The sequence below is a fragment of the Schistocerca piceifrons genome, chromosome 1 (assembly GCF_021461385.2).
Source record: "Schistocerca piceifrons isolate TAMUIC-IGC-003096 chromosome 1, iqSchPice1.1, whole genome shotgun sequence".
In the NCBI taxonomy this organism is placed as follows: domain Eukaryota; kingdom Metazoa; phylum Arthropoda; class Insecta; order Orthoptera; family Acrididae; genus Schistocerca; species Schistocerca piceifrons.
This window is the reverse complement of record NC_060138.1, coordinates 20,642,946-20,657,461: the sequence shown is the minus strand read 5'-3', so window position 1 is coordinate 20,657,461 and position 14,516 is coordinate 20,642,946. Positions and strand designations below refer to the sequence as shown.

At 42.1% G+C, this 14,516-nt stretch overlaps 1 protein-coding gene across 1 annotated transcript in view; it reads right to left on the bottom strand.

Moving 5' to 3' along the window:
• Nucleotides 1-14,200, bottom strand: part of LOC124797682 (differentially expressed in FDCP 6 homolog) — a 134,949-nt gene extending 120,749 nt beyond the window's left edge. Inside the window, exons 1-2 of the mRNA XM_047260804.1 lie at nucleotides 14,064-14,200; nucleotides 13,859-13,978 (exon numbers count right to left, since the gene is read on the bottom strand). Coding sequence (XP_047116760.1) covers nucleotides 13,859-13,978; nucleotides 14,064-14,171 — 228 coding nt within the window. The 5' untranslated portion in view covers nucleotides 14,172-14,200. The remainder of the gene's footprint in view (nucleotides 1-13,858; nucleotides 13,979-14,063) is intronic.
• Nucleotides 14,201-14,516: the final 316 nt, after the last annotated feature.

Below are 14,516 nucleotides of genomic sequence, written 5' to 3'. Positions count from 1 at the left end.
CATACGTGGGGAGTTAATGGCGCAAGCATCAGCAGAGCAATCCCTGTGTGGTCAGGAGCCTACAACCAACAGGGTACATAGTGGCCTCACCACAATGGACTGGCTACCGTGCTGGATATCAAGTGCAAACGAGCTAAGAAGTCCTTATCGTCATCAATGCAGAAAGCGATACTGCACAGTGGATGGAGGAAAATGCACTCGGGAGGGTGACCTCGCCCAACAGCTGGAGAATGAGTGCGGAAGTGCAGATCCACGTTGACGAAGGATGCGGCAGGTTTCAGCACACGATGGACACTATGCGCCATGTAAGGCGCCCTTCCCAAACTGGCTCGCTCTTCAGGAAAATTTTGACGAATGGAGGTCAAACCCTACAGGGGACCATCACATAAAGGCCGAAACCTGTAAGACTCCTTTTAGTCATCTCGTATGACAGGTAGGAATACCTCGGGCCTATTCTAACCCTCGGACCCGCAGGGGGAGAGGAAACCGAGTCTACGGGTCGAGAAATCGATGGCTGTATACATTCTGTATGCCACACGAAATGAGTTGGTGTGTCACTACTTAATAAACTTAAGTTAAGGCCTATGATTACTTGTTCCATTAGAGTGTCTCAGTTAAATGTTCTGTCACGAACCTAAAATGGACTGCAGCTGCCCACGAGGAGAAAACTTCGAGATAGCTAATGGGTAAGTTCAACTATTTCCCTGTGTGTCACTTCCTTGTCTGAAGTCAGGAATTACAGAGAATAAAAATCCACAGCTGTCCATGAACAAACAGCTACAGCCTTCAATGCTGCTGACAGATCTTTATCACTGAAATTGCCCATGAGCACCAATACAGAGGCATCATCTCGTGCTCCTTCTGGGCCAACTCTATTTTTGAAAGAGTCACGGTGTTTAAGTATGATGAGGCTATACATTACAGGTAATCAAGTTTCCTGAAAGGCTGTACATATTGCTGGATAAAAGGACATGATATTACAAGGAATTCTGCTGTCAGCTGTTAAAATTATTGTTTTATTGACACAAACCAGTTTCACACTCTAAATCCACATCATCAGGTGCAACCTACTTGGTAAAGAGTAATATACAATGTCCCAACTTCATGGATTATTAATATTAATAGGGATCATATCTAAAATATCCTCACAATGTTAAAGGTCACAGGTATACCCCTCGCTCCTAGTCAGGATATATTATTCAGCAAATATTATTTACATTACATTGGCAAACAAAGGGTGACAAATACATGATCCATTAAATTCATTAAAATTTCTGGTGAGTTGATCACATAGTTATACACTCTTGTTTTAAGATTTGCCTGGATCTAGAAGAAGAAAAAATATTTTATATTTACAGCATGCAAAAAAATTGTATTGGCTATAAAATAGTCACTAACAACACAATTATCCGACACACAGTGCAAATTACAGCACGGACTAGTGGCACAGTCTTACTGGAGTGACGGCCGGGCAGCCCGGTGTCTGGAAGAGTACGTGCAGCCCGTACACGTGACTAAGACTCTCAGGTTGCCGAAATGGACACTATCTTGTGAATGGTGGGACTTCATGTACACGTGACTAGGAGCACTGGATCACTCCCTTTACAAGCCAGTTTAACACTGAATTTTATTACAATTAATACTTAGTCATATAAGCAATCAAAATTTTCCAGAATGGTGTGGTTCTTTAATTTGAATTCATTATTCAACAAGAACTGAGCTTTTTCTAATTTTTCAATTAAAATTAAAGCACCATAGCATTATGACTAATTCTGATTGACAGTACATGACCGATTGAATCATGTATACACGATGTCACACCATCCACAGCATAGTTTCCATTCCAATACCCTATTGTGTTTTGTTTTGGGCACAAAAACAACTAAGGTCATACGCAGCCATGTCATAACCATAGTACACAGAAACGCAAAAGGAGTTAAAAGCTATTATACATTAAGCCCAATCAATTGAAGGAAAGACAGCTAAAAACAGTGACTGTCTCTTGGAGAAAGGCCCATAAAATACACCATAAAAACAACGGAGGTCCTGAAATAAAGACTACATGTCCTTCACTATATTGCTACAGCAGATAAAAAGTAAAACACAGTCGACAGCCTGCACATTGTTCACTAAAACTGCAGGTAACTCAGACGACAAACAGAAATTAGAATGTAAGTGGTCAGAAAAGGGCATTCCGCCAGGAAATGGTGAACCACCATATGTTGACAACAATGAGCACAAGGTGGTGGGGGTCACTATTTAATGGATGGTGATGGCTAAAAAGACGTGTGCGCAATACACCACTTAGCTAAAATGATCTCGCGGCGAGAGGGCCGAGAGGAGGTCGACCGAGCCACTGGGAGAGGTTCCCCGGAGCTTGTTCCCGTGAACAGAAGACCAATGTTGATGTGAAAGTGACACCAGCTGCTGACAGAATGCAACACAGAGATCATCGGAAGGAATCAAAGAATTAGCGGGCCGAGGTGCGAGGGGGGACTGCAGCCTCGGCAGCAGCGTCGACCAGCTCGTTTCCCGTCACTGGGGACCCACATAAGCACCACAGTGGCCCCGTCGAGAGTTGGCAAGTGACAGCTTTCCTGGACCAGTTGCACTAAGGGGTGGACGGTGTGCAGCACATAAAAGACTTTGAAGGGCACTGCGAAGGATCGGAGCAGATGACACAATTGCAAAGCCTGCTACACCAGATGTACTGCATGGCCTGATACAGAGTGAAGAGCTCCGCTGTAAATACTGAGCAGTATTCTAGAAGCCAATATCAAAAATCTTCGGTGCCAATGACTGAGGCACACTCAACACTGAGGTCGGTCAGAGCCGTCAGTGCACACGAGCTGTCACCAAGTTCCGTCCGAAGGTCGAGAAACTTGCGGTGATAGAGTGAGTCTGGAGTAGTGTCCTTTTGTCCGAGATGGACACGAGCCACCGTACAAAGCCAATGTGGCAATGGGTTCACGTCCACTGAGAAAGCAGCAGGTAGTGTGATGTTAAGCTGCTGGAGCAATAGCCGAAGACAAACTCCCAAAGGTAACAGAGAAGAGGGACGCACCCCGTACTGGCAATCAGAGGAGTCATCGAAGAAGGAATCACAGGATGGGTGACCAGGCATGTGTGTCTGCTGAAGAGAAAATCACAGTGGTACGACAGTGGTAATTCGGCAGCTTCTGCATACAGACTCTCAACCGCACTAGTGTAAAAGCTGCCAGTGGCCAAACGAATGCCATGATAGTGGATTGTATTGAGACGGCATAAGATAGACAGACATGCAGATGCATGAACAGAACAGCAATAGTCTAGTTTCAAACGGACAAGGGACTGGTAAAAACAGAGGATGATGGTCTGATCCACTCCACACGAAGTACCACTAGTTCCGACGGCCTATTTGTCTGTCCCTGTGCGGGCTGCTTCTACTCTTCCCAATACCATCCCCTGCCATCACTCCAGTACAGAAGTATTTATTTATTTACATGTCAGGTTCCGTAGTACCAGATTGCAGGGCAAATTCCCAAGGCCATGGAACACATCAGTACATGAAATTACAATATAAAAGCAACAATAAATGAAAACAAAATGTTTATGAACCCAAAGAAGTCAAGCCATAAGTTTAAGTAAATTCAATCAACAGTGTAACATAAGAATCAGCTGAACTTTTCAAGGAATTCTTCAACAGAATAGGAGTGACCCATGAGGAAACTCTTCAGTTTCGATTTGAAAGTGCATGGATTACTGTTAACATTTTCGAATTCATGTAGTAGCGTACTGAAAATCAATGCAGCAGTATACTACACACCTTTCTGCACAAGAGTTAAGGAAGTCCGATCCAAATGCAGGTTGGATTTGTGCCGAGTATTAACTGAGTGAATGCTTATTTTTCTTGGGAATAAGCTGATATTAACATGAAACAACAGTAAAGAGTATATACACTACTGGCCATTAAAATTACTACACCACGAAGATGACATGCTACAGACGCGAAATTTAACCGACAAGAAGAAGATGCTGTCATATGCAAATGATTAGCTTTCCAGAGCATTCACACAAGGTTGGCGCCGGTGGCCACACCTACAACGTGCTGACATGAGGAAAGTTTCCAACCGATTTCTCATACACAACAGCAGTAGACCGGCGTTTCCTGGTGAAACGTTGTTGTAATGCCTCGTGTAAGGAGGAGAAAAGCGTACCATCACATCTCCAACTTTGATAAAGTTTGGATTGTAGCCTATTGCGATTGCGGTTTATAGTATTGCGACATTGCTGCTCGCGTTGGTCGAGAGCCAATGACTGTTAGCAGAATATGGAATCGGTGGGTTCAGCAGGGTAATACGGAACGCCGTGCGGGATCTCAATGGCCTCGTATCATTAGCAGTCGAGATGACAGACATCTTATCCGCATGGCTGTAACGGATCGTGCAGCCACGTCTCGATCCCTGAGTCAACAGATGGGGATGTTTGCAAGACAACAACCATCTGCACGAACAGTTCCACGACGTTTGCAGCAGCATGGACTATCAGCTCGGAGACCATGGCTGCGGTTACCCTTGACGCTGCATCACAGACAGGAGCGCCTGCGATGGTCTACTCAACGACGAACCTGGGTGCACGAATGGCAGAACATCATTTTTTTGGATGAATCCAGGTTCTGTTTACAGCATCATGATGGTCACATCCGTGTTTGGTGACATCGCGGTGAACGCACATTGGAAGCATGTATTCGTCATCGTCACAGTGGCGTATCACCCGGCGTGATGGTATGAGGTGCCATTGGTTACACGTCTTGGTCACCTCTTGTTCGCATTGACGGCACTTTGAACAGTGGACGTTACATTTCAGATGTGTTACGACCTGTGGCTCAACCCCTCCTTCATTCCCTGGGAAACCCTACATTTCAGTAGGATAATGCACAACCGTATGTTGCAGGTCCTGCACGGGCCTTTCTGGATACAGAAAACGTTCGACTGCTGCCCTGGCCAGCACATTCTCCAGATCTCTCACCAACTGAAAACATCTGGTCAATGGTGGCCAAGCAACTGGCTCGTCACAATACACCAGTCACTACTCTTGATGAACTGTGGTATCGTGTTGAAGCCTTATGGGCAGCTGTAGCTGTACACACCATCCAAGCTCTGCTTGATTCAACGCCCAGGCGTATCAAGGCCGTTATTACGGCCAGAGTTGGTTGTTCTCGGTTCCGATTTCTCAGGATCTATACACCCAAATTGCGTGAAAATGTAATCACGTGTCAGTTCTAGTATAATATATTTGTCCAATGAATACCCATTTATCATCTGCATTTCTTCTTGGTGTAGCAAGTTTAATGGCCAGTAGTGTATACTGAGAGGCCAATGTCAAAATACCAGACTTGTGAACAGGGGTCGACAAGAGGTTTGCAAACTTACACCACTTACTGCCCAAACTGCCCATTTCTGAACCAAAAATATCCTTTTAGAATGGAAGAGTTACCCAAAAATATAATACCATATGAAATAAGTGAATGAAAATGAGCAAAGTAGGCCAATTTTCGTGTCGAATGATCACTCACTTCAGATACCATTCGAATAGTATACATAGTCATTGAACAAGAACCTGAACGTCTATCCGAACACTTACAAATTTGAACCGCTCAGTTTCACTAAACATATGCCCATTCTGTGAAATCAAAACTTCAGGTTTTGTTGAATTGTGTGTTAGAAACTGTAAAAACTGAGTCTTACTGTGATTTAGCGTTAGTTGATTTTCTACAAGCCATGAACTTATGTCATAAACTGCACTATTTCAAACCGAGCCAATGTTGCACACAACATCCTTTACTACCAAGCTAGTGTCATTAGTGAACAGAAATATTTTAGACTTACCCGTAATACTAGACGGCATGTCATTTATATGAATAAGAAACAGGAGTTGCCCCAACACTGATCCCTGGGGCATCCCCCATTTGGCCGTACCCCACTCGGACCCCATATCACAGTCATTCTCAACATTGTGAATAATGACCTGTTGCTACTTGTTGTCAAAACTAAGAGGTGAACCAATTGTGAGCTACTCCCCGTATTCCAAATTGGTCCAACTTCTGGAGCAATATTTTGTGATCAACACAATCAAATGCCTCAGTTAAATCAAAAAATATGCCTAGCATTAGAAACCTTTTGTTTAACCCATACAGTAGCTCACAGAGAAAAGAGAATATAATATTTTCAGTTGTTAAGCGACTTCTAACGCTGAACTGTACATTTGATAGCAAATCGTGACATAAAATGATCAATTATCCTTACATATACAGCCTTTTCAATAACACTAGCAAGCACTGATGGCATTGAAATAGGTCTAAAATAATCTACAGTACCCCTTTCTCCCTTTTAATAAAGCGGCTTTACTACTGAGTACTTTAATTGTTCAGGAAACTGACCATTCCTAAAGGAAAAATTACAAATATGGCTAAATACAGGGCTAACATGTGCAGCACAGTACTTTAATATTCTGCTAGATACTCCATCATAACCATGAGAGTCCTTAGTCTTCAGTGATTTAATTATTGACTCAATCTCCCACGAGCCGTGGCGCTCGTTACTGGCGTGCCAGTCTCTTGGATGTCCATTATCGATCCTTCGATGTTTCTTATCTTTGCTTGCCTTGTCATTATCCACTTTCGTGGGGTGAGGGGCAGTTGACGTTTGCTCGGGCTACCTGCTGAGATGCCGCGAGGTACGAGGTGGGAAGCAACCATGTATATGTGGAGTTGGTTGTACGCCGTCTGCCGGTTCAGGATGGAGGATATGTGTTGGCTGCCTGCCTGTCTGCTCTCCTGATTTTGCTCGCCGTACCTTGCGACCGCCTAGCTTGGGTTGCTGCCTGGGGTATCCTACACGAGCCATACCGGACGTCCAGCAGAAGTTAAGCAGCCTTGTGTTTCTTTTAAAGGAAAGGAGCAAATGTATAAGACCTTTTGTAACCAGTTTTGTTGGCCTCTTAAGTGTGGCCTTAGCGTTTACACTGCCTTTGGGGAGAGCTAATTCTTCTAAATTTAAATAGTTTGGGTTCTCTGTCCTTTATAATCTTTTGGGGGCTCTTATTTGAATTTTCTCTTTGGGGTTCCTTCCTTGTGCTAGGTTAAATGTTTACTCATATAGCGGGAAGTGACTCCTGGTTAAAACTCGGAGAAGGTGTTTGATGTTACTGCCGCCTCCGGCATTCTTCTCTTCAATTAAGGGTTGTCATCCCTTCGACCGACATGGTGTCACTCCTCGTTAATTAATGCTGGTTTACGGGTACTTAATTTTGAATTGGCCATTTGAATTAATATTTTGGAGCGCAGTATAGCACTAACGCAGCCTCATTGTATACCACCTTGTGCCCCGGTCTAGTACCTTAATTTTCAGTGGCACGAGTTAGCTCCACTACCGGTTTTACTGATGTGCTCCCTTCAAAATCTTGTGTTGTATAAGTCTGCCCCATGTGTGTCTGGGAACACAGAGATGAGCTTTAGTGTGACTTTAGTGCTAGTCAGTTAATGGAATCTTCATTTTGGCTTGGCTTCCACTGAAGAGTTTGAGTGGAGCGAAGTGTGTTTGATTTGTTATTCATTTAATTACTGTAAGTTTGTTTGTTTAATGGAGAGCAAGACATTTAAAGACTGTTGGTATTAACTCCCCTAGTTGCTGGGTGTTGCTAATTCATTTCAAATGGCCTACTACTTATTCAATGGCAAGACTATTGATTAGTTGGTTACTGTGAGTACCAATTCACGCTATTTATTTGTTGCCGAAATTGTTAAGGTGTCTGTGTCGTCATTCAATCACTAGCTACGTGTTTGAGCTGAACTGATATAAACCTTACATTGCCTCCTTAAAATTTTTTGCCAGCAGAAATCCTTAAGAGATCTAAGTTTTGTCACTGCTCATGTTAACCTTTACTGGGAGCAGTATTTCATGTAGTTAAATTTTGTCTTAAAATGTGTATTTCTCTGATGTAATAAATGAGTGATAAAAGAAAAAAGTAAAGGGCCTGGTCCTTCCAATTGTGTCTGGTTTGTAACACGTATCATCCCCCTTGTCTATACCACAGAGGAGTATTTCAGACCTTAGTCTCAGAAAGGCATTTGCAAAGAGAGTTATATGATTCCCTGTATAAACTAAATTTTTATTTAATTCACCAGTAATGTTCAGAAAATGATTGTTAAATACTGTACATATATCTGATTTATCAGTAACAGAAATATTTTTGAAACTTCCTGGCAGATTAAAACTGTGTGCTGGAATGAGACTCGTACTCAGGATCTTTGTCTTGCAAGGGCAAGTGCTCTACCAACTGAGCTACCCAAGTATGACTCATGACCCGTCCTCACAGCTTCAATTCTGCCAGTACCTTGTCTCCTACCTTCCAAACTTCACAGAAGCTCTTCTGCGTGAGGACTGGTCGCGAGTTGTACTTGGGTAGATCAGATGGTAGAACACTTGACAGTGAAAGGTAAAGGTCCCGAGTTCGAGTCTCGGTCCAGCACACAGTTTTAATCTGCCAGAAGTTTCATATCAGAGCACAGTCCGCTGCAGAGTGAAAATGTCACTCTGGACAAATATTTTAAAACAAACTGACTTTATATCGTCGACCTTGTGATGATGACCAGACACTTCCTTCACAACTGCCCATATGATTTTAATTTTATTCTCTGAATTAGCTACTCTATTTGCGTACCACATACTCTTTGCCTTCCTAACAACATTTTTAAGCACCTTACAGTACTGTTTGTAAACGACTACTGTAGCTTGATTGTGACTACTAACATTTTGATACAATTCCCGGTTTGTTCTACATGATATCGTTAACCCACCAGTCAGCCACCCAGGCTGCCTTTTACAGCTAGTACCCCGTTTAGAACGTTCTAATGAAAAGAAACTCTCAAAGATCATGAGAAATGTGTTAAGGATAACATTATATTTGTCATCTATGTTATCGGCACTATAAACATCCTGCCACTCTTGTTCCTCGATGAGGTTTAAAAAAGGCTATTACCATTGGATTAACTTTCCTACATAATTTGTAATTATATGTGACTTGGTCTGAGTAAAAAGACCTTTTAGTGTTAAAATTTGTGCATCGTGGTCTGAAAGGCCATTCACCCTTTTACTAATAGAATGCCCATCTAGTAATGAAGAACGAATGAAGATACTGTCTATGGCTGTGCTACTGTTCCCCCGCAACCTAGTTGCAAAAAAGCACAGTCGGCATCAGATCTTATGAATTTAGGAGATCTATCAACATCCTCTTTCTTGCACCATCATATACTAAATTAATATTGAAGTAACCACATATAACTAATTTCTGGTACTTCCTATAAAGTGAATCAAGAACTCTCTCTAGCTCCAGCAGAAATGCTCTGAAGTGAGAGTTAGGGAGCCTACAAACAACAAAAATTGGAAGTTTAGTTTCACTAAATTCAACTGCCCCTGCACAACATTCAAGTATCTGTTCAGTGGAGTGTCTTAATACGTCTATGGACTCAAGTGGAATACTGTTTTTTACGTATGTAGCCACTACCCCACTCCGCAAGGAACTCCTTGAGAAGCAGCCAGCTAATATGTATCCTGGTAAAGGAAGCCTCTGAATTGTCAAATTATTTAAATGGTGCTCCACATAACAATTTCAGAGTCAACATCTATAAGCAGTTCACTAACTTTATCTCTAATACCTCTTATATTTTGATGAAATATGCAAACTCCTTTTCTACTTGCAACAATGATGTCCCCTGAAGGTTGACACCTGATACTGTTCCACACAGTAATTTGCGTTGTGCCCTGACTAATCACATTAACAGTGACTCCGTTATAGCCGATTTGGCTTTTTTTGATGTTGTTTAACGTCCTCTGAATATAAAATATTTTTTTCTTGTTTTAGAAGTAGGCAAACTTTAAAAGAGCGGTCTATAACTATACAACTGGCAATTTTAACAAAATTAATGGATGAAGTCTGTCATCGTTCATTCACATAATATCACTGAATAGTATTTCTTGACTAGGAGTCATTGTTACACCTAAGAGCTTTTAATATAGTGAGTACTTTAGAACTTACCTTTATTAATTTTAATAATCGACAAAGCTTTCCCATGCAGGTTGCACTTGTTGATGCAGCTTTAGGCTGCAAAACTAACTGTGTGTCACTAAGACAACAATTTCAATGAAATTCTTAATATCGTGCCCTTCAACGACGGCAGACACCCACAATATAAAATAATTTGTGGAATAAAAGGAAAGCGGCAGCCGAGTTAGTTAGGTGGTAAAAATAACTATTACATTTCCACTGGATTATACCTATAGGGATACACAGGGGTGGTGGGAGGGAGGAGAAAAGATGGGTCATGCCTCATGCTTCAGCCTCTCCCTGCACCACGTGTCAAATAGGAATGATGTCAGAGTGCACAATTTCGATGCCAGCTGTGGGGACGTCCACTGTAGCTGGACAGCCAGTTTGACCTTCACCTTTGGTTTCTTTCTTGTGCTTCCTCTTCATTTATTTTTGTTTTCCTTGTAGGTTTTTAATTCTAGCTGAGGGTTCTTTGGTCAAGTATCAGTAAAGGAGAAAGAACAAGCAGTCCTGCAGCTCACAGACTGTGTGCTAGTGGAGCACTGGCTGTTAACGGACCATGAGGCACATCAGTCTGCAGTGTAGGTCCAGGTCAGAGTGGGAGTGCCAGATGGGTAGGACTCTTTTCTCCAATGGTAGGTGGGTAACTGTTTGTTTGTTCGTTTTGTTCTAGGGTGTAAAAACAGCTGGGGCCATATGCGCCCACATCAAAACTTTGGAACACGAAGACAGAGAGGAGTTAAAAAACGACTATACGTAAGTCCAAATTGACATAAGAAAAGACAGGGACGCAGAGAAAGGGCTAAAAAAAGACACCACACAGAAACGGAGATCCAAAACTAAAAATTAAATAGCCTTCGCCATATTGCTTTGACGGATAAAAAGTAAAACATGGTCGACAGCCCGCGAGTCATTTGCTAAAACGGCCAATAACTCAGACAGCAAAGCCAAGTGGGAATTAAAACGGTTAAAAAAAAATGGACATTCCATCAGGAAGTGGCAGACAGTTAAAATTTGGGTGCAATGTGTACAAAGTGGTGGAGGAGAGCCACTTATCAAATGACAATGCCCAGTATGCAACCTAGTTAAAATGCTCCCCTCCTGGTGGGAGGGGAAAGAGGAGGTCATCATAGCCGCTGGGTGAGGCCTAATAATCCTGAGCTTATTCCCATAAAGGGAGGACCAATGGCGATGCCAAAGGGACACTATAGGTGGGTAACTGAAGTCCCCAATGGGGTTGTAGTGGGATCAGAAGGGAAAGGGGCTCTTGTGCATCCTGGTATACAAAGTCAGGTGTCCACCAGTTACTGACACAGAGGGAAAAAACAGGCAGTATCACATTTGTTATCTAAGATGGCCGAGTTGTCACCTTTGCAGAGTTTGTTGTCACTTGAATCTGATATGGGAATTCACATCCCCCCCCACCCCTAAGAAGACGAGAGGCGGTCAACCCCAATGGATAGGGCATAGAAAATGAACAACGTTTCTCAAGGTTTACACACATTTCTTCGACTGTGTGTATCATGAAAGCTCAATGTAAATTAACACGCTGGATCAGATCGAGGCTCTTGCGGAGGTCAACAGCGACGGAGATGTCTCGGAGCTCATCGCAAGACTGCACTGCCCATCACTGAGTAGGAGTCGCTGCTTTAATAGGGGGCAGCCTCTTCGCAGTTTTGCGTTTTCTTCAATATCTTTAAATGAAGAGCAATGGTTTTGAACCCGAGGAGGACTCCCCAATAGTTCTAGTACAAACTGAGTACTGATAGCAGCATTTCTCAGTATTTCTGTTGAAATTACTGCCTGTCAATGGCACTGCCAAGGAAGAAAAGTGATCAAGTCATACCTTTCCACAACAAATATTTCGTTATGTCTGGCGAAGCTACTGGGGCCTTGCGATTATCAGCTTGTGAGAGTCCGATTGTCTTCATTGCGTATTATCTGCCGTGATAGCAGTCACTTTGCCACAGCACAGTACCCGTCGTTCTGAGCCCCATAATACCTCAAGCATGACAGGCAAATACTCCTCAGCAGGTGTGGCAGGCTGTGGCTCTGGCACCAACAGAGCATACTGTAAGTCAATGGGGGGGGGGGGGGGGGGGGGGCTATGAGTGACAGGGTACCTGGCATCCCTCTATAACAGAATGGGTACCGTGTTTTGTTTTGGGAGACTAATTTGACCACTCACACATGAGGTGCCCAACACACAATTGCACAATGGGTGGAAAGCGTGCAGATAAAACTGGTTCATCACAAGATCAACACATCTCGGAAGCATGTGTAACAAGCTAATATCTCAGAACTTACCACAGTAATTTAGGTCCTTGTCATTCTCAGTGGATTAACAGAATTACTGAACAACAGTAACAACAACAACAACAACAACAACAACAACAACAACAACTTCCAATATAACTGACTGGAGTTGTAAAATGAAAGCCATAAAATATAAATAATAGTAAACAGGCCTAAATACAACGAAGAGCTGCACGAATATTAATCCGTGGGAGAGAATTGTGCAAATCATCAAAAATTTAAATTCGTCAACACTCACAGATTGATGTCAACTATTCTCAGAGGCCTACTTACAAAGTCTCACGAACCACAAGTGAGTGACGATAATATTAGTCCAATCACAATGTGCGCACAAGCGTGTAAGGAGTTGTTCTTCTCGCAGTCCGTATGTGAATGGAACATGTATCACCCTTTTCCATGCACTTCACAATGGTTTTTGGAGCATGTGTGTGGATGAAGTTAGGTAGAGACTCTGATAAATCCACAGAGGTTCACAGAGTACGAGTGGGAATGTGCACGTTTCCAGTACAGACAATATGACTGACAAATATAAAAACCACCACTCTCCTGATAATTTGTTCGTATTAATAGAAAGTACAGTAACAGTACGCAATCACTTTGAGTAATTAATGACATTAGTATAACACCCTTTGGGAAAACAGCAGCTAAATCATAATATGGGCAGATACACAGCACAGTCCTGTCACAGAAAGAATACGCTCTGGTGTTTGATAATTCTACAAACAACACAGCATACTGATGAAACACATCAATCAGTTAAAAGACACATCTATTTTGAATATCACATTACTCTCTTATATCATTGCACAAGGAGTCAGTTATGATATGCCACATGAATTTTCTTTTAGATAATACTCTTGGATGATTCCAGTAACTGTTTATTCAAGACATATTGTCTAGTATTGTATGTTTCGACATAGATAGTCTTCACAAATTGTCATGGATTATTTCTGACGAATTTCAGTTACGAAATAAATATACGTATCGTGATGGTGCAATTAAAATGCCCAACTCCTTGAAGGAAGAAGCAACACTTGGCGACCGAGGGTAAACACCAGGTACCATTCTTACAGCTTGTTTTTGTGCAATCAATATTTTCGAAGGGGAAAGACTTTTACAGACGAGGCAAAAAACGAAACATTTACTTCATTCTCTTTAATAGTTAAATACCTCTTGATAACTAGCCTCATATCATGCAACTTAATAAAAGGAACACATTAATGCGCTAACAAGTACAAATTAGTGAAGATTAATGGTAATGTCCACTCATTTTGTTGTGAACCCGAGTGCTTGCCGACACCAATTAGATAATTCTAGTGCCTAACAAATACTGAAATGCCGCTCCACGAAGCTCCTGCGAAATTTTAAATATCGGTGATTCAAATTTATGCATTTTATTCGCCAAAACGACCAATAAAACTCGGTAAACGCCTCGTTCCCATTTCGCAATACGTACCTCTCGTTGTAAATAATAACTATAGTGTCCAAAATTCAGACATTTTGTGCTGCGATAGTGTTCTAATCCCTTCTCAACGCCGTAAAGATCCAATAAAGTGCCAATATTAGCTGTAAGGACCTGGAACAAAAAGTCTCTGTAACTCTATTCCTCTTCCTATTAAGGGCATCGACACTTATTTAGAAAAGTTTGCAAAAACATTTACTTTTAATCTCGATTTCACCACAACACCGCTTTTATCTGACGTTAGCGCGTTAAACGCATGCCATATGCTATTCATAACATTTTTTAAAATGACAGACATCGCTTTCATTCAACAGGTGATCCACAAACATACACAAACTGGATTCTTATTATACGCCTTACATGGTAACGTCTTCGGATTGGGGGGATACACGACGGGCTACGCCAATCACAGATCTAGAGTGCTCACTTATCTCTGCTAGAATAGAGGAATTCACTTGAAATAAGATTACTACCACAATTCCGAAAAAAATGTACTTTTTTAGGCTGTAACGCTGCCATTTGGCAAATGTCGCAATTTTCTGTTGATGCGAGCGGTAATCAATGAGTGTGAGGATAAAATACGTTTCCCTTGAATCTACGGCGCACAATACACGCAGGCCTGATGAAAAAGGTCAATGCACAATACGGTCAT